Here is a 23,787-nt window from a genome sequence, read left to right on the forward strand (position 1 = left end):
AACCATGGAAGTGGAAGTGAGTGGAGGGGGATGAAGGTTCTGGATGCGATGAAGAATGTGTGGAAAGAGAGAATGTTATCTTGGAGAGCGAAAAGGGGTAAGTTTGAAGGTATAGAAGTTCCAACAATATAGAATTGTTGCAGGGCATGGGCTGTAGATACAGTTGTGTGGAGGAGGGTGGATGTGTTGGAAATGAAATGTTTGGGGACAACATGTTGTGTGAGTTGGTTTGATCGAGTGAGTAATGAAAGTGTAAGAGAGATTTGTGGTAATAAAAAGAGTGTGATTGAGAGAGCTGGTTTGATCGAGTGAGTAATGAAAGTGTAAGAGAGATTTGTGGCAATAAAAAGAGTGTGATTGAGAGAGCAGAAGACTGTGTTAAAATGGTTTGGACATAGAGAGAGAATGAGTGAGGAAAGGTTGACAAAGAGGATATATGTGTCTGAGGTGGAGGGAACAAGGAGAAGCAGGAGACCAAACTGGAGATGGAAGGATGGAGTGAAAAAGATTTTGAGCGATGGGGGCTTGAACATGCAGGAGGGTGAGAGGTGTGTAAGGAATAGAGTGAATTAGAACAATGTGGTGTACTGGGGTTGATGTGCTGTCAATGGCCTGAACCAAGGTATGTGAAACGTTTGGGGTAAACCATGGAAAGGTCTGTGGGGCCTGGATGTGGATAGGGATTTGTGGTTTTGATGCATTGCACATGACAGCTGTGATCAAATTTGGTCCTTTTTTTTTTTTTTTCTTCTTTTTTGGCGCTACCATGCTGACACGGGGTGGCAATGCTGTTTGCTGTGGGGTGATGTGGTGCTGGGAATGAACTAAGGCAAGCGAGTATGAATATGTACATGTGTATATATGTATATGTTTGTGTATGGTATGAATATGTATGTATATGTTGATATGTTATCCCTGGGTATAGGGGAGAAAGAATACTTCCCATGTATTCCCTGTGTGTTGTAGAAGGCGACTAAAAGGGGAGGGAGCGGTGGGCTGGAAATCCTCCTCTCTCATTTTTTTTTTTTTTTTTTTCCCAAAAAGAAGGAACAGAGAAGGGGGCCAGGTGAGGATATTCCCTCAAAGGCCCAGTTCTCTGTTCTTAACGCTACCTCGCTAACGCGGGAAATGGCGAATAGTTTGAAAGAAAAAAAAAATGTTGATATGTATATCTACGTGTATGAGAGTGTATGTATATATGTGTGTATATGAGTGGATGGGTTTTTCTTTGTCTATTTCCTGGCACTACCTTGCTGACGCGGGAAATGGCATTCAGGTATGACGGGAAAACCTGATAGTATTAAAATAGTATGAAGTCTGTTGGGGATGAGAGAGCTTGGGAAGTGAGTCAGTTGTTGTTCGCTGATGATACAGCGCTGGTGGCTGATTCATGTGAGAAACTGCAGAAGCTGGTGACTGAGTATGGTAAAGTGTGTGGAAGAAGAAAGTTAAGAGTAAATGTGAATAAGAGCAAGGTTATTAGGTACAGTAGGGGTGAGGGTCAAGTCAATTGGGAGGTGAGTTTGAATGGAGAAAAACTGGAGGAAGTGAAGTGTTTTAGATATCTGGGAGTGGATCTGTCAGCGGATGGAACCATGGAAGCGGAAGTGGATCATAGGGTGGGGGAGGGGGCGAAAATTTTGGGAGCCTTGAAAAATGTGTGGAAGTCGAGAACATTATCTCGGAAAGCAAAAATGGGTATGTTTGAAGGAATAGTGGTTCCAACAATGTTGTATGGTTGCGAGGCGTGGGCTATGGATAGAGATGTGCACAGGAGGATGGATGTGCTGGAAATGAGATGTTTGAGGACAATGTGTGGTGTGAGGTGGTTTGATCGAGTAAGTAACGTAAGGGTAAGAGAGATGTGTGGAAATAAAAAGAGCGTGGTTGAGAGAGCAGAAGAGGGTGTTTTGAAATGGTTTGGGCACATGGAGAGAATGAGTGAGGAAAGATTGACCAAGAGGATATAGGTGTCGGAGGTGGAGGGAACGAGGAGAAGAGGGAGACCAAATTGGAGGTGGAAAGATGGAGTGAAAAAGATTTTGTGTGATCGGGGCCTGAACATGCAGGAGGGTGAAAGGAGGGCAAGGAATAGAGTGAATTGGAGCGATGTGGTATACAGGGGTTGACGTGCTGTCAGTGGATTGAATCAAGGCATGTGAAGCGTCTGGGGTAAACCATGGAAAGCTGTGTAGGTATGTATATTTGTGTGTGTGGATGTATGTACATGTGTATGGGGGGGGGGGGTTGGGCCAGTTCTTTCGTCTGTTTCCTTGCGCTACCTCGCAAATGCGGGAGACAGCGACAAAGTATAAAAAAAAAAAAAAAAATAAAATTTGGCTCATAGGTTACATTCTATTTAACGGAATTTCAGCATTAACTGACACCCCCTTCACTCGATTAGTCCATTCAGTTGAGGGTTAACTGTATTTATTTATTTTTTTTATAATTGAGGGTTTCCAGCCAAAACTGAAAAAACACATTGTTTTGAACATTTCATTGGCTTGAATTATGAAAAATAGAGGTTGTACTTTATAGATTTTGTGAAGCAGTATAGAGTGAGAGAAGAAAGTGTACTAAACTGTGACAGAATTGGAATATTTGGGAGCTATCTTTGGTAAGTTTGTTGATCTGGAAGGAGAGAGCAGTTCAGGTTAGTAGTGTCATTGTTTTCCTTAATAGAGTAATGAAGGAAGGAGGTGTAAGTATGGAGGTAAAGAAAGGATTAAGAGACACTAGTCCTGACCTATAGTGCCAAAATATAGACATGGAATAAGTCGCAGAGGTCAAGAATACAGGCTGTGGAAATGAGTTGGTAGAGAGGAGTATGTTGTATGACTACATGGAATGAAGAAAGAAATCAGGGGGTATATGAGGGATTTGATATGGTTGGCAATTCAAAGGGAATGAATTGTTTAGTGGTAGAGTGGGTGAAACATACTTTGAGGTGGTTAGGGCATGTGGATAGATTGCAAGATGGGGAGTTTACAAGGAGAGTGTATGATGACAATATTAAAGGGGTTGGCATGAGAGGAAGACAACCTATGACATGGGGAAATAGAGTTTAAGAGTACTGGAAGCAGAGAAATGAAAGAATGCATGGAATAGTGTATGCAACAGAGGCATGTAAGGACAGGAATAAGTAAAGACTCTTGCCATGGCCACCCCCTTGATTGCAGTTCCTATGGGGAACTGGCATTATTGATTGATAGATAGGGAGGTATTGCCAGGAACAGATGAAGAAATGCCCTCATTTGTTCACTTCCATTCCCTAGCCATGAAATTCACAAACCACTGTCTACAACCAGGCCCCACAGAACTTTTATTGGTTTCTCCCAACTGCATCTTATACCCTGGTTTAGGCTGTAGAGATGAACAATTTAAGAGGAGCATGTGGTATGACTAGATGGAATGAAGAAGGAAATTAGGGGGTGTATGAGAGAATTGGTATGACAGGGAATACAAGGGGAATTAATTGTAGAGTGGGTGAAGTGTAATCCTTTGAAGTGGTTTGATCATGTGGATGGAATGTAAGATGGGGAGTTTACAAGGAAAGTGTTAGTATGAGAGGAAGACCACATGTGAAAAGGGGAAATAGAGTTGAAGAGTATTAGAGGTAGATAAATGGAGGATGAATAAATAGAATGGTATGTGCGAGAGAGTTATGTAAGGACAGGTATAAGTGGAGACTTGCTGTGTCCACTCCTCTTTGTGGTAGTTTCCAGGGGTAACAGGCTTCAGAGATATTGATAAATCGATAGTTAGGGAGGTAGTGCTAGCAACAGATGAAGAAATGGCCTCATTTGCTAACATCCATTTTCTAGTTGTCATGGAAAGTGCACTGTATTCACAAAACCCCATTCACAACCTAGCACCACAGAACTCCTAGTGGTTTCTCCCTATTGCATCTTATACCTTGGTTTAGGCCATTGACAGCACATTGCTCTGTTTACCACATTTCCCAATTCACTGTCCCATGCATCCCTTACACCTTCCTGCATGTTCAGGCCCTGAGCATGCAGAATCTTATTCACTCCATACTTTCATCTCCAATTTAGTCTTCCCCTTCTCCTTCTCCCTTTCACTTCTGAAATATACAGTGTGTGATCAAAAATTTTTAAGGCTTTGTCCAGTATCTGTAGCACTATATAAGTAATGAAGTACGTTGATGTGTAAACCTAGGACAGGAAATCAGCCCTATTATAAAGAGGTTGTGATTTGATTGAGAGATAAAGTTAGGAAAAAATGGCACCAGTTGTTTGAAAATGGTCGATGGTTTCTGCACCATGGCAATGCTCCTTCACACACTGATATCTGTTTAGTAATTTTGGCTAGCCAAAATTCCTGTTATACCACACCCTCTGTATTTACCTGACCTCATCCCATGTGATTTTTTTTCTCTTAGCTAAAATCAAAATGAGGCTGAAAGGTAGAAGATTTGATGACATTCACATTCTTACCAACTATGATAATGTGAATGCAGAACTCTATCAGTGCACAGTCAAAGATTTACAGTACTGAAGTAGATGATATGGAAAGATTTACAGCTCATACCAAATAAAAGAATCAGAAGTAATGGCAATGCTCATATGATCAATTACCCTTTGTATGTTGAAGCATAGATTTGTGAGAATCTTAATATGCATGTGGAAATTTGGAGCATTGTTCCAGGAGACAGTATACTGTCCCTAGGTGTAGGGGAGAAAGAATACTGTCCGCACATCTCTGCATGTTGTAGATGGTGACTAAGAGGGATGGGAGCAGGGGGCTGGAAATCCTCACATTATGTATTTTTTTTCCAAAAGGAGGAGCACAGGAAAGAGCCAAATGAGAATCTTTTCCTCTCTAAGGCTTAGTCATCTTTTCTGGATGCTTCCTTACTAGCAAGGGAAATAGAGAACAGGTATGAAAGAAAATGGAGAATAATGGCAAGTTTGGTCCTTAGAGTTTGTACAAGAAAAATTTGATGTTGGAGTGAAAAGTGGAGTAGAGAGTGTGGAATAATACCATGGAAGAGCAGGTATCAGATTAGATGGAATATGATATGCACCTAGGAAATTATAGAGGGCGTGTCCCCTAGATATTGCACCAAAATTAATCAGCTTAATAGTAAGCATAGTAGTGGGCACTGTATAGTTACTTCATTTAAAAATTCGCCATGCTCTTTTTTCATACTTGTTCACTATTTCATGCATTGATAAGGTACTGTTAGGAATAGACAATGAAATGGCCTTATTCGCTGTCAACCTTTCTCATTGTCGTATAATGTGCAGAAACCACAGCCTGCAACCCACATCCAGGTTCTGTAGACCATAGACCTTTCTCTAGTTTCACCTGACCTCTTTATATATCCTGGTTCAGTCCACTGACAGCATGTAGTCCCCTGTACACCACATTGTTCCAATTTACTCCATCCCCTGCACGCCTTACATCTTTGTGCATGTTCACGCCCTGAGCACTCAAATCCTTTCCTCCTTCATCCATCTATCTCCAGTTTGGTCTTAAACCTTCCTGTACCCTCCACTTTTGACATACATATCCTCTATGTCAGCTTCCCTTCTTGGTTTTCAATGTACACACTGCAGTTAAATTGCACCAGTATGTGTTTCATATAGATAGTAATCAAATTTCTAGCTGGTGTAAATGGTCACTTTCAGAACACATTGGAACAAATTCCAGTGCTGTAAACCAGACTTGTTTGGCTGTGGAAACTTATAGTCTTACAAGCTGCAACGATCAGGACCATGATTAAACTGTAGTGCACTAATACCATTTGGTCCCAGATCTAGCTAGATAAGCCTCTTTTTTTGTGTTCATGTTGATTTACTTCTTTGTCATTGTTGTACATAGAATAAGAGTTGGAAGATCCTTTATCTGTTATATATTTCATGTTCTTTATTTTCAAGGTAGAGGAGTACCTCCAGGAGTTGAGTCATTCTCCACCTGGATCTCAGGGTGTTGCTGCCATACCTCTTGGTAAACATGTCCGTGATGATGAACAGGTGAGAGCTTCCTCAGTTTATTGGACTGGAATAAGTGATTCATTTCATAGCCTTAGGCCTCAGACCTTTCCATGGTCCCATGGCTGCCTCACGTCACCAGGTTCAATCCATTGACAGAACATTGTCCCCTGCATACTACATCATTCCAATTAACTCTCTTCCATGCACACTTTTTGTCCTCATACTCAGATGTTTCATTTCCAACACTTTCATCGCTCATTCATAAATGTTTGTTATTTCCCATGTGAGTGAGATAGCATTCAGAATAGATGACAAACATAGGGAAAAATCCATGCTTGGCTCCTTTGTCCATTCCTTCTTTGGGGAATTAATGCAGTAGGGAAGGATTTTCAGGCCCCTGCTCCCACCCCTCATAGGCAGATGACATAGCAAGCCCATCACTAGAGCCTGATACCACAGTAGTAAAATCAGACTTGCAGCACTACATTACACTACATTACATAAGTGGAACAATGGCTTACCAAGAACAGATTTCCTGCATCTCTACATAAGTCTTCAGTCGCTTCTAACCTGATACAGACTTGAATCAAATTCAAGCAGATGAGATTCTAAGTCACACCCTCCAGTCACCTTGAATGGACCATCTCCCCCTCTAAACAAAACATCAACCATTCTAGATGGCTTACACATGACATTCACTCCCAACATCAGCAGCACAAAAGCATCACACAAAAATTCCCACAGAATGCTATCTGGCATTGTATTTGTCAAAGGAAAAGAATCCTACAGCATCCTGTATGAATTGATCACTGTTTGGCTTTTGACAACTCCAGGATGGGCTGTTTGATAATTGTTTCTTTCCTTACACCTTTAAGCCAAGATACTCTCTCTCTTCTCGTGTCATTCCCACTATCTGTGACTAGGCACTTTTTAAAAAACAGGTTTTCATTTCCTTCAAAAAAAAAATTCTCTCTCTCTCTCTCTCTCTCTCTCTCTCTCTCTCTCTCTCTCTCTCTCTCTCTCTCTCTCTCTCTCTGAGCATTAATGTAGACTCATGTCTGTGATAGAAGCCTCCAGAGAGAGAGAAAAAAATGGTCTGTCACACTCTCAAAAGCAAAGAAATAAAGCTGCAAGCTACACAAAATAATGCATTCAGGACAATTACTGGATGCCTAGCAAAAACAGTCAGAGGATACCTAACAACCATAAACACTCAGCACAATGATTTAAAGTTCCTCCCTGTATGATCCCACATTTACATGCTTTACTCGGTTCTTTGCAACAGCATAGAACCCCTCCCAACCGAGTTACTCTTTAACTAACCACTGACCCTCAGGTTGAAATATAAAGCATACCCCTTCCTCACACTTCAGTAACTTTTCACAGATCCTCCAACAAGCATAACACTAACAGTACACATGCACACTCAAGTAACCTAACAGGCAATAAGCAGGTGACGTCCCATCTCTGTCTTGATTTCCAACCCACCAAACAAACACCCATAAGAAACTTTACTCCCTACATAACAATGAGTCACACTCTCCAGTTTGCAGCCTGGACATCACCCATCATTACAACTTGTCAAAACACCATTTCATCATATCCCAAAACCCTTCATACCCACAATGCATCACCCACGAAGAGGACAGCAAGCTCTTTCAATTCAGTTGCCTGGACTCTCTGCACATAGACACACCCACAACATCAAAACACTATGAAGTGAGTATATGTATACCTACATATACACACCCTGTTGGTGTTACTGCATTCCATCTGCTTGAGGTTACATAATGAGAGAAAAGTTGCCTTGGCGAGGGTGTATCATTGGGAGTACAGTATCATCAAAAGACTTTTCCCTCTGAAGAAGTCTTCATATCCTTGCCACTGAGGTTAGCACAGTCTTGGTGAAGCAGGAACCTCTAGAAAGGTCCTGGATAACACCACAACTCTCATAGGAATTGGTCCTAGGGTAGTTATGAGATTAAAAAATGTATACACCCTTGTCAGCTGTCAGTCAGACTGCACATACTACCCAACTTCTTTCTTACCCTGTTATTCCTTTACATGATCACTTCACCTTTTACTCCTTATCCAAAATTTTATATGCTGTATTACATTACTAATCTTTTTATTTATAGAATTTTTATTCACTTAGTTGTAGGTATAATTTTTTTTCTGTTAAAACCTGTTATAGAATAACCTCTAATGGATGTGTTTGTATTTGTGCCTATATTTTTCTCTTGTAGTAGTAATGTTGATCTAGGGTTAATTTGGTGTGAATTCCTTTAAACAGGCCTTATACTTGTTACTTCAATGTGGATACAATGTAGATGAAGCTTTACGAAGACATCGTATGAATCCCACTCCACTTGCATCCACAATGACTCTTTGGTCTGAAGAGGAGTGTAGAAATTTTGAAAATGGGCTCAAAACTTATGGCAAAGACTTCCATCTTATACAGCAAAATAAGGTATGTACATTCATTTATCACTCCCTATTACTGCTCTTCTGTCTCAGTTAGGAAGAAATATTGTAATGAAGTCTGTAGTGATACCTTGGAACATACCAGGAACATAAAAGGATTTTAAGTGAGTCACAGGGTGGGGTAGGGGGCGAAGGCTATGGGAGCATTGAAGAATGTGTGGAAGGCGAGAACGTTATCTCGGAGAGCAAAAATGGGTATGTTTGAAGGAATAGTGTTCCAACAGTGTTATATGGTTGCGAGGTGAGGGCTATAGGTAGGATTGTACAGAGGGTGGATGTGTTGGAATGTATGTGGGATATATGTGGTGTGAGGTGGTTTGATCGAGTAAGTAATGAAAAGGGAATGCGGTAATTATTTAATATTTATTGGTATATAATTTAGTAAAGTATATATATTTAGTAATTATTTCAATTATTATATTTTTTAATATTATATATTTTAAAGTATTGTATTATTTATTGTTAATAATTAATATATAATATTTTTTATAAAATTTTATATATATTTATTTAAATATCCGTATATTGTTATTTTAATATTATTTATATTTCTTCTTTTTTAACTCAAATTATTTAGGGTTATCATAATTTGTATAAGAAGAGTATTATATATATATTAATTTTTTTTTCAATAATTTTAATTATCTATTATATTATTTATAATATAATTTAGTTTTAATATTAGTATTTTAAGAGAGTTTTATTTCTTAGAAGTAGAGAGGTTGTTTGGTAATAAAAAGAGTGTGGCTGAAGAGCAGAAGAGGGTGTATTGAAATGGTTTGGTCACATGGAGAGAATGAGTGAGGAAAGATTGACAAGGAGGTTATATGTGTCAAAGGTGGAGGGAACGAGGAGAAGTGGGACACCTAATTGGAGGTGGAAAATATGGAAATAAAAAAGATTTTGAGTGACAGGGCCTAAACCCTACAGGGGGGTGAGAGGCATGCAAGGAATAGAGTGAATTGAAACAATGTGGTATACTGGGGTCAATGTGCTGTTAATAGATTGAACCAGGACATGTGAAACGTCTGGGGTAAACCATGGAAAGTTTCATGGGAGCTGTGGTTTCAGTGCATTATACATGTCAGCTAGAGACTGAGTGTGAACAAATGTGGCCTTTCTTGTCTTTTTCTAGCACTACCTCACGGGTATGGTGGGGGGAGGGGGTGCTGTCTTTCATGTGTGGCGGGGTGGGGACGGGAATGGATTTAAGGCAGCAAGTTTTGATTTTGTCATGTGTATATATGTTTATGTCTGTGTATGTATATGCATGTATTTGTTGAAATGTATAGTTATGTATATGTGTGTGTGGGCATTTATGTATATACATGTGGATGGGTTTGGGTCAGGCCATTCTTTTGTCTGTTTCCTTGCGCTACCTTGCTAACGCGGGAGACAGCGACAAAGCAAAATAAATAATAATGATAAGTTTTTTTAGTCATCCAATACTATTTGTAGGACAAAAGTTCTTTTTTACATCTGTTCTAACCCAAATTAATGAAAATGTTTAATGTATTTATAGAAAGCAAAATTGAATGATGCTGTGTTGTATGTTCACCAGTGAAACACACAAGAAATTAAACATGTCAAATAAAATTTCGAAACACTTCACAGTCAAAATTGAGGGGATGGAATGTGTGAAGTACCATGAAAGACTGAAAGAACTGTAACTAGATAGCTAAGAGAGGAAGATGAATGATAATCTATGCTTGGCACTAAAGGATTCTAAGAAGTTGCACTGGAGCTCATTAGTTATGGAGACTGTTGCCATGGCCATCCCATTTAGGGAGTTCCAATTAGGAACAGGTGCCAGAGATATAGTTAGCTAGATATGCCTGGCAACGAATTGAAGATGTAAAAGAAAACTTGTTAAGTTTGAGAGCTTCTCGGTAGGTAAGATACATAGTTATTAAGTCTTCATGAATACCATGGAACATACTAAAAATAAATCAGACAAAAATTTATGATAGCCCAACAAGGAAATGGGACAATTAAAAGGTTTGGATGTCATTATTATGAGAAACTAAATTTCATAGAGCATATTGAGTGATGAGTGGTATAATTCTGAGAACTTTCCCAAAAGATGGAAAACAATTGATGAAAACATTTAAAGTATTTATAAGAAGCAAAATAGAAAATATTTATTTTGTATTGTCACTATCAGAACAAATAGAAATAAGCAGAATACAGAGGCACTTCACAAGCAGAATCAAGGGGATGGACCAAGTGACTACTGCAAAAGGTTAAAGGAAAAGAGATTTATAAGTTAGAAGAGAAAGATATATGACAGTCTATACCTGGGAGTGATTTAAATGTTTAAAAAAAAATATTGAATTTGAAAGCTTCCCATCAAGTAATGCAGTTATTAAGTCTACAGATACCATGAAAAATAGTGATAATAAATCAGACATAAATATATGATTCCCCAGCCAAGTGTCTGGGACAATTATTCACTGTACAGCCAGGAGAAATGAGAAATATGAATGGGACAAATACAGAACAATTTAAAGGAAAACTTGACATGTGTTTGGATCTGTCCTAGATTAAGCAAGAATAGATGGTTTTGTCATGCTGGTGGCAGCTGAGAAGAATATTCCTATTCATCAAGGAAGATGTATGGTGAGTGCATAGTGCTAGGCATGCCTTTATGGCAGAATTTTGTCATTGATATGTATAAGTGGGTAAAGTGTCTCTCTCTCTCTCTCTCTCTATCTCTCTCTCTCTCTCTCTCTCTCTCTCTCTCTCTCTCTCTCTCTCTCTCTCTCTCTCTCTCTCTCTCTCTCTCTCTCTCTCTCTCTCTCTCTCTCTCTCTCTCTCTCTCTCTCTCTCTCTCTCTCTCTCTCTCTCTCTCTCTCTCTCTCTCTCTCTCTCTCTCTCTCTCTCTCTCTCTCTCTCTCTCTCTCTCTCTCTCTCTCTCTCTCTCTCTCTCTCTCTCTCTCTCTCTCTCTCTCTCTCTCTCTCTCTCTCTCTCTCTCTCTCTCTCTCTCTCTCTCTCTCTCTCTCTCTCTCTCTCTCTCTCTCTCTCTCTCTCTCTCTCTCTCTCTCTCTCTCTCTCTCTCTCTCTCTCTCTCTCTCTCTCTCTCTCTCTCTCTCTCTCTCTCTCTCTCTCTCTCTCTCTCTCTCTCTCTCTCTCTCTCTCTCTCTCTCTCTCTCTCTCTCTCTCTCTCTCTCTCTCTCTCTCTCTCTCTCTCTCTCTCTCTCTCTCTCTCTCTCTCTCTCTCTCTCTCTCTCTCTCTCTCTCTCTCTCTCTCTCTCTCTCTCTCTCTCTCTCTCTCTCTCTCTCTCTCTCTCTCTCTCTCTCTCTCTCTCTCTCTCTCTCTCTCTCTCTCTCTCTCTCTCTCTCTCTCTCTCTCTCTCTCTCTCTCTCTCTCAGTAGAATACTGGGCCTATAAACTACTGATTTGAATATTGTCTTCGTTTTTTACCTAAATTTGTTTGTTGTATTGCACCAGTATGCTGGTGCAGGTATTTTGATTGTGCATGTTTGTTAGTCAGAAACAGATACAGTAGGAAAATGGTCAGAAAATGGGTTGAATTTTGCTTCTAAGATCATAGCATTATGAATTAATCATAACTGATCAAAGAACAAGTTCAGAGGTATCAGGTAGTTGGTAAGTGTCCAACTCTAACTTTTTTTTTTTTAATGCAGCAAGACCTCATCTGGGATAAGAATCAACCTAGCAGGCTCTCAATTTCTAATGTTTTATTTGCATTGTTTTTGTAATTTTAAGGATTGCTACAGTGATACAGCTTTATATGTGAGTGTAGTGATTATTTGTGGGTGTTGCAGTGACTACATGGATCGGTTCCTAGATGAGGGAGAAGGTGGTGGTGGTCCGGCTTCTTGGCGTGACAACCGATCGTCATCCCCCAATCTCCATGCACTGTTATATGGGCGTCCACCTCCAGGAATTGCTGCTGGAGCAGCCTGTGGTGGAGTAGAAATCTCCACACCTACAACTGTTGCTCAAGCTCCTCATCCCAACTCTGCAACAGAGGCTAGTGAGGGCAGTACCAGCAAAGACAATGAGGCTTCAGTTACTTATTCTGGGTTAAACCAGATGGAAGATTTGGCCCGCCACTTGGACTCAGATTCAATTGAGTCCCTGGCCAAGATGACTTCTCAGAACAATTCTGTATCAATTGCCAGAACTGGAAAGATAACCAGTAGTCCACATCCTATGGATGTGGATGTTTCTATATCACGTTCCTCCATGCTAAGCTCTCAAACAATCAGTGTAGAGGCAAAAGGTGTAACTATGACAGAAGCTGTTGCACAGTGAAAGATAATATATGCCTTTTTTAAATATGTGTGAGTGGTGTGGTGGTTGTGAAAAAGTGCAAGTGTTTGTTACCAGTGTTGCCGACTGTAATTTAACCAAGAGGACACCCAGAGTCTGCCTTTTTGTAAACTTAGATCCAAGAACACTTACAATCTGCCTGATAGATTTTGTTTGGCATCTAATATGGTGTTTGGATCTACAGATTTTGATAAGCATACATAAAGAGTCAGTATGTGATCCATGATTTATTTCAGAAATTATTGTTACTTGCTACAAATTAAAATACCATATAACTATAGAACCATGGGATTGTTAACATATAACATCCACTGGTACACACACACACACACATGGACCTCCATGGTGTAGCAGTTTGCTGACCATCACACGTGTATGGGATACCTGGAATCAAACCTGCATAGGTTCCAGTCCTGGTTGTGGCAGCCAGTCCACAGTCCACCCAGCCGTTCAACCCCCCTAGTGGCTGGTTGTTAAAATGGGCACCTGGCATAGGAAAGGTGTGTGTGTATGTGTGTGTTTGCATACATACATAGAAGTAAAGACAGTGTACATATATACAAGGTAAAGAAGCAGGGCAACACTTGTGTAAGACTTGCTCCTTATAACACTTAAATAGTAATCACACACACATGTATGTATTTATGCATGCACACACACACAAACACACACAGGCTTGGATGTGTGTGCATGTGTGCATACATGCATAAGAATAAAGACATGGTATATATAAAGGTTAAGAAGACGGATCAACATGAGTGTAAATCTCTCTCCCCATAAAACATACATTACATACATTTTTCTCCATTGCCTCATTTGGAAAGTACCACAGGAGGGGAAGATTTCCAGCCCCCTGCTCCTGCCCCTCTTCGCCTTCTTCTATGACACGCAGAAGGTATGTGGGCAGTATTCTTTCTCAACCGTCTCCCATTGATATACATTATTATTTTTTCAGTACATATTTGCCATATCCTACTTCAGCGAGGTAGCATCAAGAATAGATGAAAGGCAACCTTAAAGTTGGTTGTACTTCCTTAACACTGAACTACAAGACACACAGCATCCAACTCCACTACAAGTTACAAAATATCCACACTAAGGTACTAATCCAGCCCCTGCTCATAAAGCACTTTTGATTCATTCCAGTGACATCCCTTCTCCCAAAGAACACAGAAACATACTTATGAGACACTTATCAGAATCCAGTCTTGAACCTTCCTTACCCCTAAACAGAAGTCAAAAAACCATAAAATCCATCCAGAAACAACAGTTCACCCATCCTTCAATCCCACTGATAGAAGCAGTGCCATTAAAACCTTAAGAGCTCTCCTGCAACAGGCCATTACAACATATCAGACTTTCACATAAGACAATTTGGCCCAGATGCAGTCTAAACACTTGCATACATCTTCAATCGCTCTTAGGTACACTACAAAATCCATAACATATGGAAACTTGCTAAAATGATAACAGCCCCAAAGCCCTACAAACCTCCTAGCTCCCCTACTTCCTACTGCCTTATATCACTTGTGTCTTCAGTGTCTAAACTTTGTGAAAAAGTGATCCAAAATGTCCCACCCACTCTTACACAACATAGCTTCAGACTCAGCAAGTTTACTGCCACTCTGTACATTGACCTCACACAACTTATCTGTGATGGCTTCAGCCAGTCGCATCCCCCATCCCATGCTGTCCCAAGACACCCGACACAAAAGATACTCAGCACCACCCTCTGCAGCTATGACAAAAAGTGGTTGGCTAGTTTCATAGCTGGCTGCTATGCCAGAATTACTAAAGTGGCTTCATCTCTAAAACCCTTAAACTCTGCAGTGAATTTCCCTAAAAGGCAGTTCTTTCTTCATTGCACTTCACTCGTTTCCTACATGACCTTCTATAACCTCAAAATCACATCACAACACCCTAACATAACAGTCTCAGCAAAAAAAATGCAGCACTATGATACTGAATTGGAACAATTGGTTACCCAGAAGAAAATGTCTGCATCTTCACAAAAACACTTCAAACTTTTTTTTTTTTACCCCCCAGACAGACCTGAAATCAGTTCACTCATTCCAGTCACCTTGAGAGGAAAACTGCTTCCACAGAACAAAACACATACAACACACACATGACATTCACTGCCCTACTCAATAACATTATTACAAAAGCAACACATAAAGTTAATGCCCTCAGAACCTGAGCAGGCACTAGATTTGAACAAGAAAAGGATTCCTTAGCATCCTCCACAGAATGTTAATTCACTTTTCTCAAAACTATGCCTCACTTGCCTGGTCTTCTACCCTTTGAAAAGCAAATATAGCAGTGACAGATCTTCCAGAACAATTCTTGATTGCTTGACATTTGCAAATATTTAACACTTAAACAATGAAGCCAAGATCCTCAGAACACAATCCTACTTCAACATGATTGGCACTCATTTCCTTGCAATGGCATGGGACCCCTTCCACCCTAACCTCCATAACTAACTACCAACAACAATAAAACAACTACACTGAAGACACCAAAACTGCATAGATTCCCTGCAGTTTCCCTACATAGATACACATACATTACTGTACTTTATGACTGTGGTCTTGCCCAGTGAATTGGCTAGCTTTCCAAATTTGTTTTTCATAAAGATAGAAGGGACTCCTGAGGCAAGAAGCAAGTAAGTTCATACATACATGTAAGTGTTACCAGACTCAGCCCTAGGTTATTCTGTGAGCAAGAAGTCACCTTTGGCATGGTTATATCATCTTCATTGAAGGAGAAGAGCACAGTCTCATTAAGGATTTTATTGCTCCAAATGAAACCTTCATTTCCTTCAGTTTTAGACCTTTGCTCTTGATGGGTTTGATCATTCTAAATAATGGTATCAGTCTAGAAGAAAATTTTTAGCCCTTCCCATTATATGTGTGACTGCACTGGGAGAAGATTATAATTGATTTTATAAGGTAAACTAATATCTTACACAAGATAGAGTTTATTTTAAAAGGTTTTAGAACAGTATATAAGGTTTTAGTATTTAAGATTTTTAAAATCTGTTGTGACATTTTGTAAAAAGATTTATGTGCATTTCTAGAATTTTAGATATTTTGATCCCCCAAAACCAGAATTACATTGCTAATAATCTTTGCTGTTGACACAACAGACGATTGTAAATAGTCAATCAATTAATCTTCATTTCCCTGTTCCTGTGAATATTGTGACCTCAAAGCAGGAGAGCCCCATAAAAAGGCTCCTTGGGTGATATCATTATTTTAGTAATGTCATACAATCTCAGGATCCCTTTTATGAAGCCTTTTGCATCTCTCAGGCTGCACTCTATGCAGGAGTAGGTAACTAATGGACTCTTTTGGTGTGTGAAGTCTTTAACAGGACTCTACTCCTTTCCATCCTTTGACAGTGATACAGCCTTGCTGTAGGTGACATCTCTTTCTTGATGTAACCCCCAGCAGGCAGAATATGTAACACCAATGGTAATTATTTTTTATTTTGTAACCTTAGGATCTTTTTACAGGACTTGCAGCTTCAGTGGTAGGTGACATCCAGTAACTGGACTTCTTTAGAGTGAGAAGTTCTTCATTGATTTAACACTTCTTTTAGTCTATTGACAAGGATACAACCTCATCATAGCTGACTTTTCACCTGCGGCACAACCTCATGCAGGTGGAGTTCACTAACACCTTTCACAGCCCCCATCCACAACCAAACCTTACAGACCTCTCCGTGGTTTTGTCAGTCACTTTGTATGCCTTGGTTCAGTCAGTTGACAGCATATTGCACTCATTATTCCACAGTGCTACAATTCACTGTATCATGCACACAGTTTGCCCTCATATGTGTTAATGACCTAAGCTCTCAAAACCCTTTCTGCTTTGTCCTTCCACCTCCAGTTTGGTCTCCCAGTTTTCCTTGTTTTGTTCACTTTTGACACATATCCCCCCATCTCTCTCTCTCTCTCTCTCTCTCTCTCTCTCTCTCTCTCTCTCTCTCTCTCTCTCTCTCTCTCTCTCTCTCTCTCTCTCTCTCTCTCTGGCAAATAACATGACCCAATCAAGGCCTTCCTAGGTGAAATTAAAAGAAAGTAGAAATTAATCAGGGCTCCGCAAGTGTTTTTAGACCTGAATTTTTTAAAAGATGAAAGGTTATATGAAGAGGAAAAGAAACGGGGAAGAAAATTTCCCAGCTTAGTTGTACGAGGGAAGAAGGATGCATGATAACAGCCAATTCTTGAGTTGTCAGTCTCCATACAGACGCAGTGGGCAGCAGCTGCCAAATGTATGCCGTGAGTCCAAACCACAAGGGTGGGTACATGTGCAGGCAGCTCATGAGAACAGTGGAATAAAGAGAGAACAGCAACACCATGGTGTACAGAAAGGGAAGGTTGAAGAGAACTGATGCCAGGAGAATGAATGAGATGGAATGCTTTTGATTACATTCTAGTTTATAGAAAGGTGGAGGATGAGCCACCCCATATGTTTGAGCAGTACTCCATACTTGGGCAAATGAAAAATATCTGCGGCACCTATACAACACTTTCAACATTTGGGAAGGAGACATCATGATGTTCATTATGTGGGGTTCATAGGGCTGAGTGGAGGATATGGTTATGCCCATCATGTTTATATTATTACAGGGGTTGAATTGTGTTGTTTTGGAATTGACTAGAGGAACTGTTTGATTCTTAGAAAGATATAAAGAGAAAATTTTTTTTTAAACCTGTTAAATTTTACAAGGTTACTGCTTCCCCTCTCCAAAAGCTGCACAGGTCTGAATTGACAGAGGAAACACCATCAGTACAGGAAAGGGAATGAGAATTAGGGAGGAGAGAAGGAAAATGGAATTAAAGTATGTAAAGTGGAATCATTAACAGAAGAGTGAATAGGGTTGGAAGTAAAAGAGAGATCATTTACTGATTGAAGAAAGAGTGTTGATAGGACAGAACCCTGAGGAAAACAAGTGTTGATAGGATAGAAGGGGGAAATTGCTCCTTTGACAGCATTGTGATGAAATAGCCTAAGAGAGAGTTGCGCATTTAAGAACAGAAAAGTGGTGAAACCAAGTGAAGGGTTTTATGAAGGCAGAGACTTATGCCATACCCAGTCCAGTGCTTTGGAGATGTCAAGGGCTCTGACAAAGATTTCACCAAAATCTGTGGGAGAGAACATTGGAGAGATCACCAGTAGGCCTAGCACTGCAAAATCAAGTGGTGATCTGAAAAAAGGTAATGGGAATTCTGTATGCCTGAGAAAGTGACTTTAGGAGAGTCAAAGATTTTGGAGGTAGCAGAAGTGAGAGCAATAGGGCAATAGTTGGAGAGGTTAGAGCGGTCTCCTTTCTTAGGGATGGGCTGCACCAATGCTTGCTTCCAAGCGGAAGGGAAAATCTGGGCAAGCAAGGATTGTGTTAGCTCAAAGGCATACTTCCTTAGAATTGTGGAGTTATGACATTTGAGCCATAGATTTTCAGGATTTGAAAGATAAGAAAAGAAATGTGTCCAAATAATTTCAGTACACCGACTTAGCTCTTTCAACCTTCTTATTACTACACCTCTCCCATCATTTCCTCTGTCAAGACTTGTCACAACACAAAAACTCGGAGGCATTTCATTTGTAACCTATTAATCCTCTTCCATACAATCTTGTCTAAAGCCCACACCTCACATCTATACTTATTATTGGAACTTCTATATCATCATATATGCCCAGTTTTGCCCACACCAACAATTACCTTGCTTTCCACACACTCCTTAACTTCCTTCCCACACCTTATCTTGATAACACCTTTAGGGCATTTCTGTCAACCCGGTCATACATTTTCCCCAGATCCATAAATGCCACATACAAGTCTCGATATACATACTGGCAGTCCTCTCCATACAAAGGTTCGAGTTACAGATTTTGAGATATGAGGTAACAAAAGAAAGTAAGAAAAGATAATTTTGAGCTACCATTCAATTATAGATTATAACCACATGTCATTGGTACACTTTCACTGGGTGATCTCCCTTCCTTTCCACAACTCTCCAAGTCTGTTGAGGCATACCTCCCATTGTTATCTCCATCTTTCACCTAACTTAGTTACCAACACACCTCCAAGCAATACCAAACTCATTAAACAAGCTTGCACCATGTAGCAAGATGTATATAATCTCAAAATCATGCGTATGTAATGCAAATTATACAGTATTGTGTTTGGAAAAATGTTTTGATCATATAAATTATGTCTGGGGTTTGCCAGAATAAAATTCAGTTTATGGATTTTTTACTTAAAAAGCATTTCAAGAACCTAACTACTTCAGTAGTAGAGGACTGCTTGAATTTGTATAGCATTGGATCAGACAAAACAGCCTCATTCACCCACAACCCCTCTCAAGCTGTCATGTATAATTTACTGAAACCAGAGCTCTTTATCCACAGCCAGGCCCCACAAACCTTTGTGGTTTCCCCTTGACCCCATATTCCCTCTCCATTCAAACTCACACTCCTTTCAATGCCTGTTTTTACTTTCACCATTAAACCTAATAACCTTACTTTTATTCATTATACATTCTACTTTATCCTATCTCACAGTGTTCCAAACTCCCCAGGGTGCAGTTTTTTCTCCAACTCTCTTATATCTCTTCCTATACAACCTCTCATTCCTTCAGGCAAACCTTAACATAAAGTTACTCCCATGTGCATATGACATCTTAAACACCTCACATCCTGACACCACAGAAGCATCATCAGACATACAGCTCTACATTACACAATTAAAACGTTGGCTCACCAAGAACAGAAATGTTTGCATTTCTGCAGAAGTCTTTAATCCCTCTTTTAACCCTGAACAGACTTGATCCTGCTTACACTCTCCATTCACCTTGAATGGACAGTCTCTCCAGCTGAGCATAACAGCCATTCTAGGCATCACTTAGACACAATGTTCACTTGCCACACCAACGACATCAACACAAAGGCTATACATTATGTGCCCTAAGAACACTAACTGGCTCTAGCTTTGGACAAGAAAAAGAATCACTCAACATTCTGCACAGAGGTCCCTTATAAAGCACTGGGTCATGTTCTTGGAAGACCTTGTGGTACATTGCAGGGCTTATGGAAAATGGGAGCTGAGGGGCAGTAACCTTTGAGATACAAACCTTAAGTCCTATAATGAAAATTTCAGGGTTAGAAATAGCAAGTTACAATTAACAAATGCTGTAAAAGTACAAAGAAATGTACAAAACTTATGGGAATAAAACAGTGGCAGTATGTCAGCTCCAATGTTGCACCTCAGTACTGCTACAAAATATTAGGACAGCTTTACCACACAAAAGGCTATCTCAGTTCTTGCTCAAGCATCATAGCCTGATTATGACACTCCTGCTTTTCACTAGAAATGTTGGTCTGCCAGGTTGGGCCACAAGCTTCCCATGACCACTTCACTTTTGCCTAGTGCATGGATAAAAATTTCATGGTGCCGTGGAGAATCCGAGGTACTCATAACCTGATACAGTGGTTGGTGAAATGGTGTACTCTAGTTGTAGTGTCTATACTAAAAACCATGGTAGGCAAGGGACCTCTACATATTATTTGTTTTTAGCTATACCTCATCTTCCCTGTCTTACAATCTTCAAAAGCAGATATAATGGCAACAACTAAACAAAATTATGCACTTTAGAACAATCACTGGTTGCCTAGCAACCACAAACAACTCGCACCACAGTTAAATATCCTGCCAATAGAGTCCCACTCCAACATGCTCCACACTCATTTCTGTTCTGTAGCATTAAACCCCTCTCACCCAATCTCTTTATAACTAAGCACCAACCCCCAGGTACTAATAAAGCATTTACTGTTGCTTCACATCATTAAATTCTACTCGAAGATCCCCTCGCCTCCAACAAATATAACACTGAAAAAAAAAGAGTAACCCAACTAAACAGCTGACCTCCCACCTTTGTCGTAAATACCAACCCACCAGACATGCACCCATAAGAACCCACACTCACTGGACAAACATGAAGCACACTTTCCTATTTATGCATTGAACATCACCCATCTGTACAACACAACATCCAAAACCCTTTATGCCTATGAAGCAACTACCATAAAGATGCTTGATACTCATTTGCCCTGCACATAGACACACATACATGCACAACATCCCAACTAGTGGACGTGGCACTTCTTGAGTTCTACAAGGGCCTCATGAGAATGGAAGGGAATCCTAGGGCAGGAAGGTAAGGTAAGGTATAGTGTATACATAAAACCATGTCTTTCTTAGAAAAGAGTCCAAGGATAAGGATTATATGTTTCTTACATATTTGCCATATCCTGCTTGAGCAAGGTAGCATCCAAAACAGATGAGAGCCAGAGAGGATAAAAGATACTTGGTTCTTTCTTCTTTTCCTTCATTTGGAAAATATCACAGGAGGGTAAGATTTCTAGCCCCCTACTCCTGCCCGTCTTAAGTTTCTTTCCACAGCATGCAGGAGGTATGTGGGTAATATTCTTTCTCCCCTTCCCCCAGGGATATATATATATATATATATATATATATATATATATATATATATATATATATATATATATATATGTATGTATATATATATATATTTTTTAAACTTCGCCATTTCCCGCATTAGTCAGGTAGCGCTAAGAACAGAGGACTGGGCCTTTTTTGGAATATCCTCACCTGGCCCCCCTCTGTTCCTTCTTTTGGAAAATTTAAAAAAAAAAACGAGAGGGGAGGAATTCCAGCCCCCCGCTCCCTCCCCTTTTAGTCGCCTTCTACGACACGCAGGGAATACGTGGGAAGTATATATAATAGATATAATAATATATATAAATAATATATAATAATATATATAAAAGATAATAATAATAAACAATAATAATAATATAACAAAAGACAGCACTCCCTAGTTCCTTCTTACATTCCATTTTTTAGAAACTGAAATACAGGGAGGGAAAAGTTTCCAGGCCCCTGCACCTGCTCCCATTATTTACCTTTTAAGACATCAAAGAAATATGTTGAGAATTCTTTCTCCCCTACCCTAGGGAGCTAGAGATGAAAAGGTGGGAGAAGTGTCTTAATAAAAAGAGTGTGGTTGACAGAGCTGAGGAGGGTGTGCTGAAATGGTTTGAACTTATGGATAGAATGAATAGGGATATATGTGTCAGAAGTGGAGGGAACAAGGAGAATGGGAGGACCAAATTGGAGATGGAAGGATGGTGTAAAAAACATATTGAGTGACTGGGGCCTGAACATGCAGAAGGGTGAAAGGCATGAATGGGATAAAAGAACTGGAATTATGTGTTATACAGTGATCTACAGTAGATATGCTGTCAATGGACAACCAGGGTATGTGGAACATACATATATATATTTATATATATTATTTTTTTTATTATACTTTGTCGCTGTCTCCCACGTTTGCGAGGTAGTGCAAGGAAACAGACGAAAGAAATGGCCCAACCCCCCCCCATACACATGTATATACATACGTCCACACACGCAAATATACATACCTACACAGCTTTCCATGGTTTACCCCAGACGCTTCACATGCCTTGATTCAATCCACTGACAGCACGTCAACCCCGGTATACCACATCGCTCCAATTCACTCTATTCCTTGCCCTCCTTTCACCCTCCTGCATGTTCAGGCCCCAATCACACAAAATCTTTTTCACTCCATCTTTCCACCTCCAATTTGGTCTCCCTCTTCTCCTCGTTCCCTCCACCTCCGACACATATATCCTCTTGGTCAATCTTTCCTCACTCATTCTCTCCATGTGCCCAAACCACGTCAAAACACCCTCTTCTGCTCTCTCAACCACACTCTTTTTATTTCCACACATCTCTCTTACCCTTACGTTACTCACTCGATCAAACCACCTCACACCACACATTGTCCTCAAACATCTCATTTCCAGCACATCCATCCTCCTGCACACAACTCTACCCATAGCCCACGCCTCGCAACCATACAACATTGTTGGAAGCACTATTCCTTCAAACATACCCATTTTTGCTTTCCGAGATAATGTTCTCGACTTCCACACATTCTTCAAGGCCCCCAGAATTTTCGCCCCCTCCCCCACCCTATGATCCACTTCCGCTTCCATGTTTCCATCCGCTGCCAGATCCACTCCCAGATATCTAAAACACTTCACTTCCTCCAGTTTTTCCCCATTCAAACTCACCTCCCAATTGACTTGACCCTCAACCCTACTGTACCTAATAACCTTGCTCTTATTCACATTTACTCTTAACTTTTTTCTTCCACACACTTTACCAAACTCAGTCACCAGCTTCTGCAGTTTCTCACATGAATCAGCCACCAGCGCTGTATCATCAGCGAACAACAACTGACTCACTTCCCAAGCTCTCTCATCCCCAACAGACTTCATACTTGCCCCTCTTTCCAAAACTCTTGCATTTACCTCCCTAACAACCCCATCCATAAACAAATTAAACAACCATGGAGACATCACACACCCCTGCCGCAAACCTACATTCACTGAGAACCAATCACTTTCCTCTCTTCCTACACGTACACATGCCTTACATCCTCGATAAAAACTTTTCACTGCTTCTAACAACTTGCCTCCCACATCATATATTCTTAATACCTTCCACAGAGCATCTCTATCAACTCTATCATATGCCTTCTCCAGATCCATAAATGCTACATACAAATCCATTTGCTTTTCTAAGTATTTCTCACATACATTCTTCAAAGCAAACACCTGATCCACACATCCTCTACCACTTCTGAAACCACACTGCTCTTCCCCAATCTGATGCTCTGTACATGCCTTCACCCTTTCAATCAATACCCTCCTATATAATTTACCAGGAATACTCAACAAACTTATACCTCTGTAATTTGAGCACTCACTCTTATCCCCTTTGCCTTTGTACAATGGCACTATGCACGCATTCCGCCAATCCTCAGGCACCTCACCATGAGTCATACATACATTAAATAACCTTACCAACCAGTCAACAATACAGTCACCCCCTTTTTTAATAAATTCCACTGC

At 40.2% G+C, this 23,787-nt stretch overlaps 3 protein-coding genes across 8 annotated transcripts in view; 2 read left to right on the plus strand and 1 right to left on the minus strand.

Annotated features, from left to right (window-relative positions):
• Positions 1 to 8,499, plus strand: part of LOC139748555 (mesoderm induction early response protein 1) — a 63,634-nt gene extending 55,135 nt beyond the window's left edge. For all 6 annotated transcript variants that reach the window (XM_071661599.1, XM_071661598.1, XM_071661600.1 and 3 more), the window contains 2 exons: positions 5,907 to 6,002; positions 8,257 to 8,499. In XM_071661599.1, the coding sequence (XP_071517700.1) occupies positions 5,907 to 6,002; positions 8,257 to 8,484 (324 nt within the window). In that variant the 3' untranslated portion in view covers positions 8,485 to 8,499. The remainder of the gene's footprint in view (positions 1 to 5,906; positions 6,003 to 8,256) is intronic.
• A 2,505-nt stretch (positions 8,500 to 11,004) lies between these two features.
• LOC139748776 (uncharacterized) lies at positions 11,005 to 16,770 on the plus strand. Its single transcript, XM_071662211.1, has 2 exons — positions 11,005 to 11,066; positions 12,097 to 16,770. Exons 1-2 carry the CDS (start codon positions 11,005 to 11,007, stop codon positions 12,728 to 12,730), a joined length of 696 nt encoding a protein of 231 aa, XP_071518312.1. The 3' UTR covers positions 12,731 to 16,770.
• Positions 16,771 to 17,823: 1,053 nt separating this feature from the next.
• Positions 17,824 to 19,266, minus strand: LOC139748777 (uncharacterized). The gene is made up of 3 exons (XM_071662212.1): positions 19,186 to 19,266; positions 17,996 to 18,137; positions 17,824 to 17,903 (listed from the first exon to the last, which is right to left on the minus strand). The coding sequence occupies exons 1-3, from the start codon at positions 19,264 to 19,266 to the stop codon at positions 17,824 to 17,826; spliced, it is 303 nt and encodes a 100-aa protein (XP_071518313.1).
• Between the last annotated feature and the right edge of the window lie 4,521 nt (positions 19,267 to 23,787).

The sequence above is a fragment of the Panulirus ornatus genome, chromosome 5 (genome assembly GCF_036320965.1).
Source record: "Panulirus ornatus isolate Po-2019 chromosome 5, ASM3632096v1, whole genome shotgun sequence".
NCBI lineage: Eukaryota > Metazoa > Arthropoda > Malacostraca > Decapoda > Palinuridae > Panulirus > Panulirus ornatus.

Coding starts and splice junctions, on each gene's coding strand:
- LOC139748776 (XM_071662211.1), top strand. CDS start 11,005: ATGGTTTTGTCATGCTGGTGGCAGCTGAGAAGAATATTCCTATTCATC. Junction 11,067..12,096: donor TTCATCAAGGAAGATGTATG/GTGAGTGCATAG, acceptor TTTTTAATGCAG/CAAGACCTCATCTGGGATAA.
- LOC139748777 (XM_071662212.1), bottom strand. CDS start 19,266: ATGGTGAAAGTAAAAACAGGCATTGAAAGGAGTGTGAGTTTGAATGGA. Junction 18,138..19,185: donor GTCAAGGGGAAACCACAAAG/GTTTGTGGGGCC, acceptor TTGCTTGCCCAG/ATTTTCCCTTCCGCTTGGAA. Junction 17,904..17,995: donor TCCTAAAGTCACTTTCTCAG/GCATACAGAATT, acceptor TCTCTCCCACAG/ATTTTGGTGAAATCTTTGTC.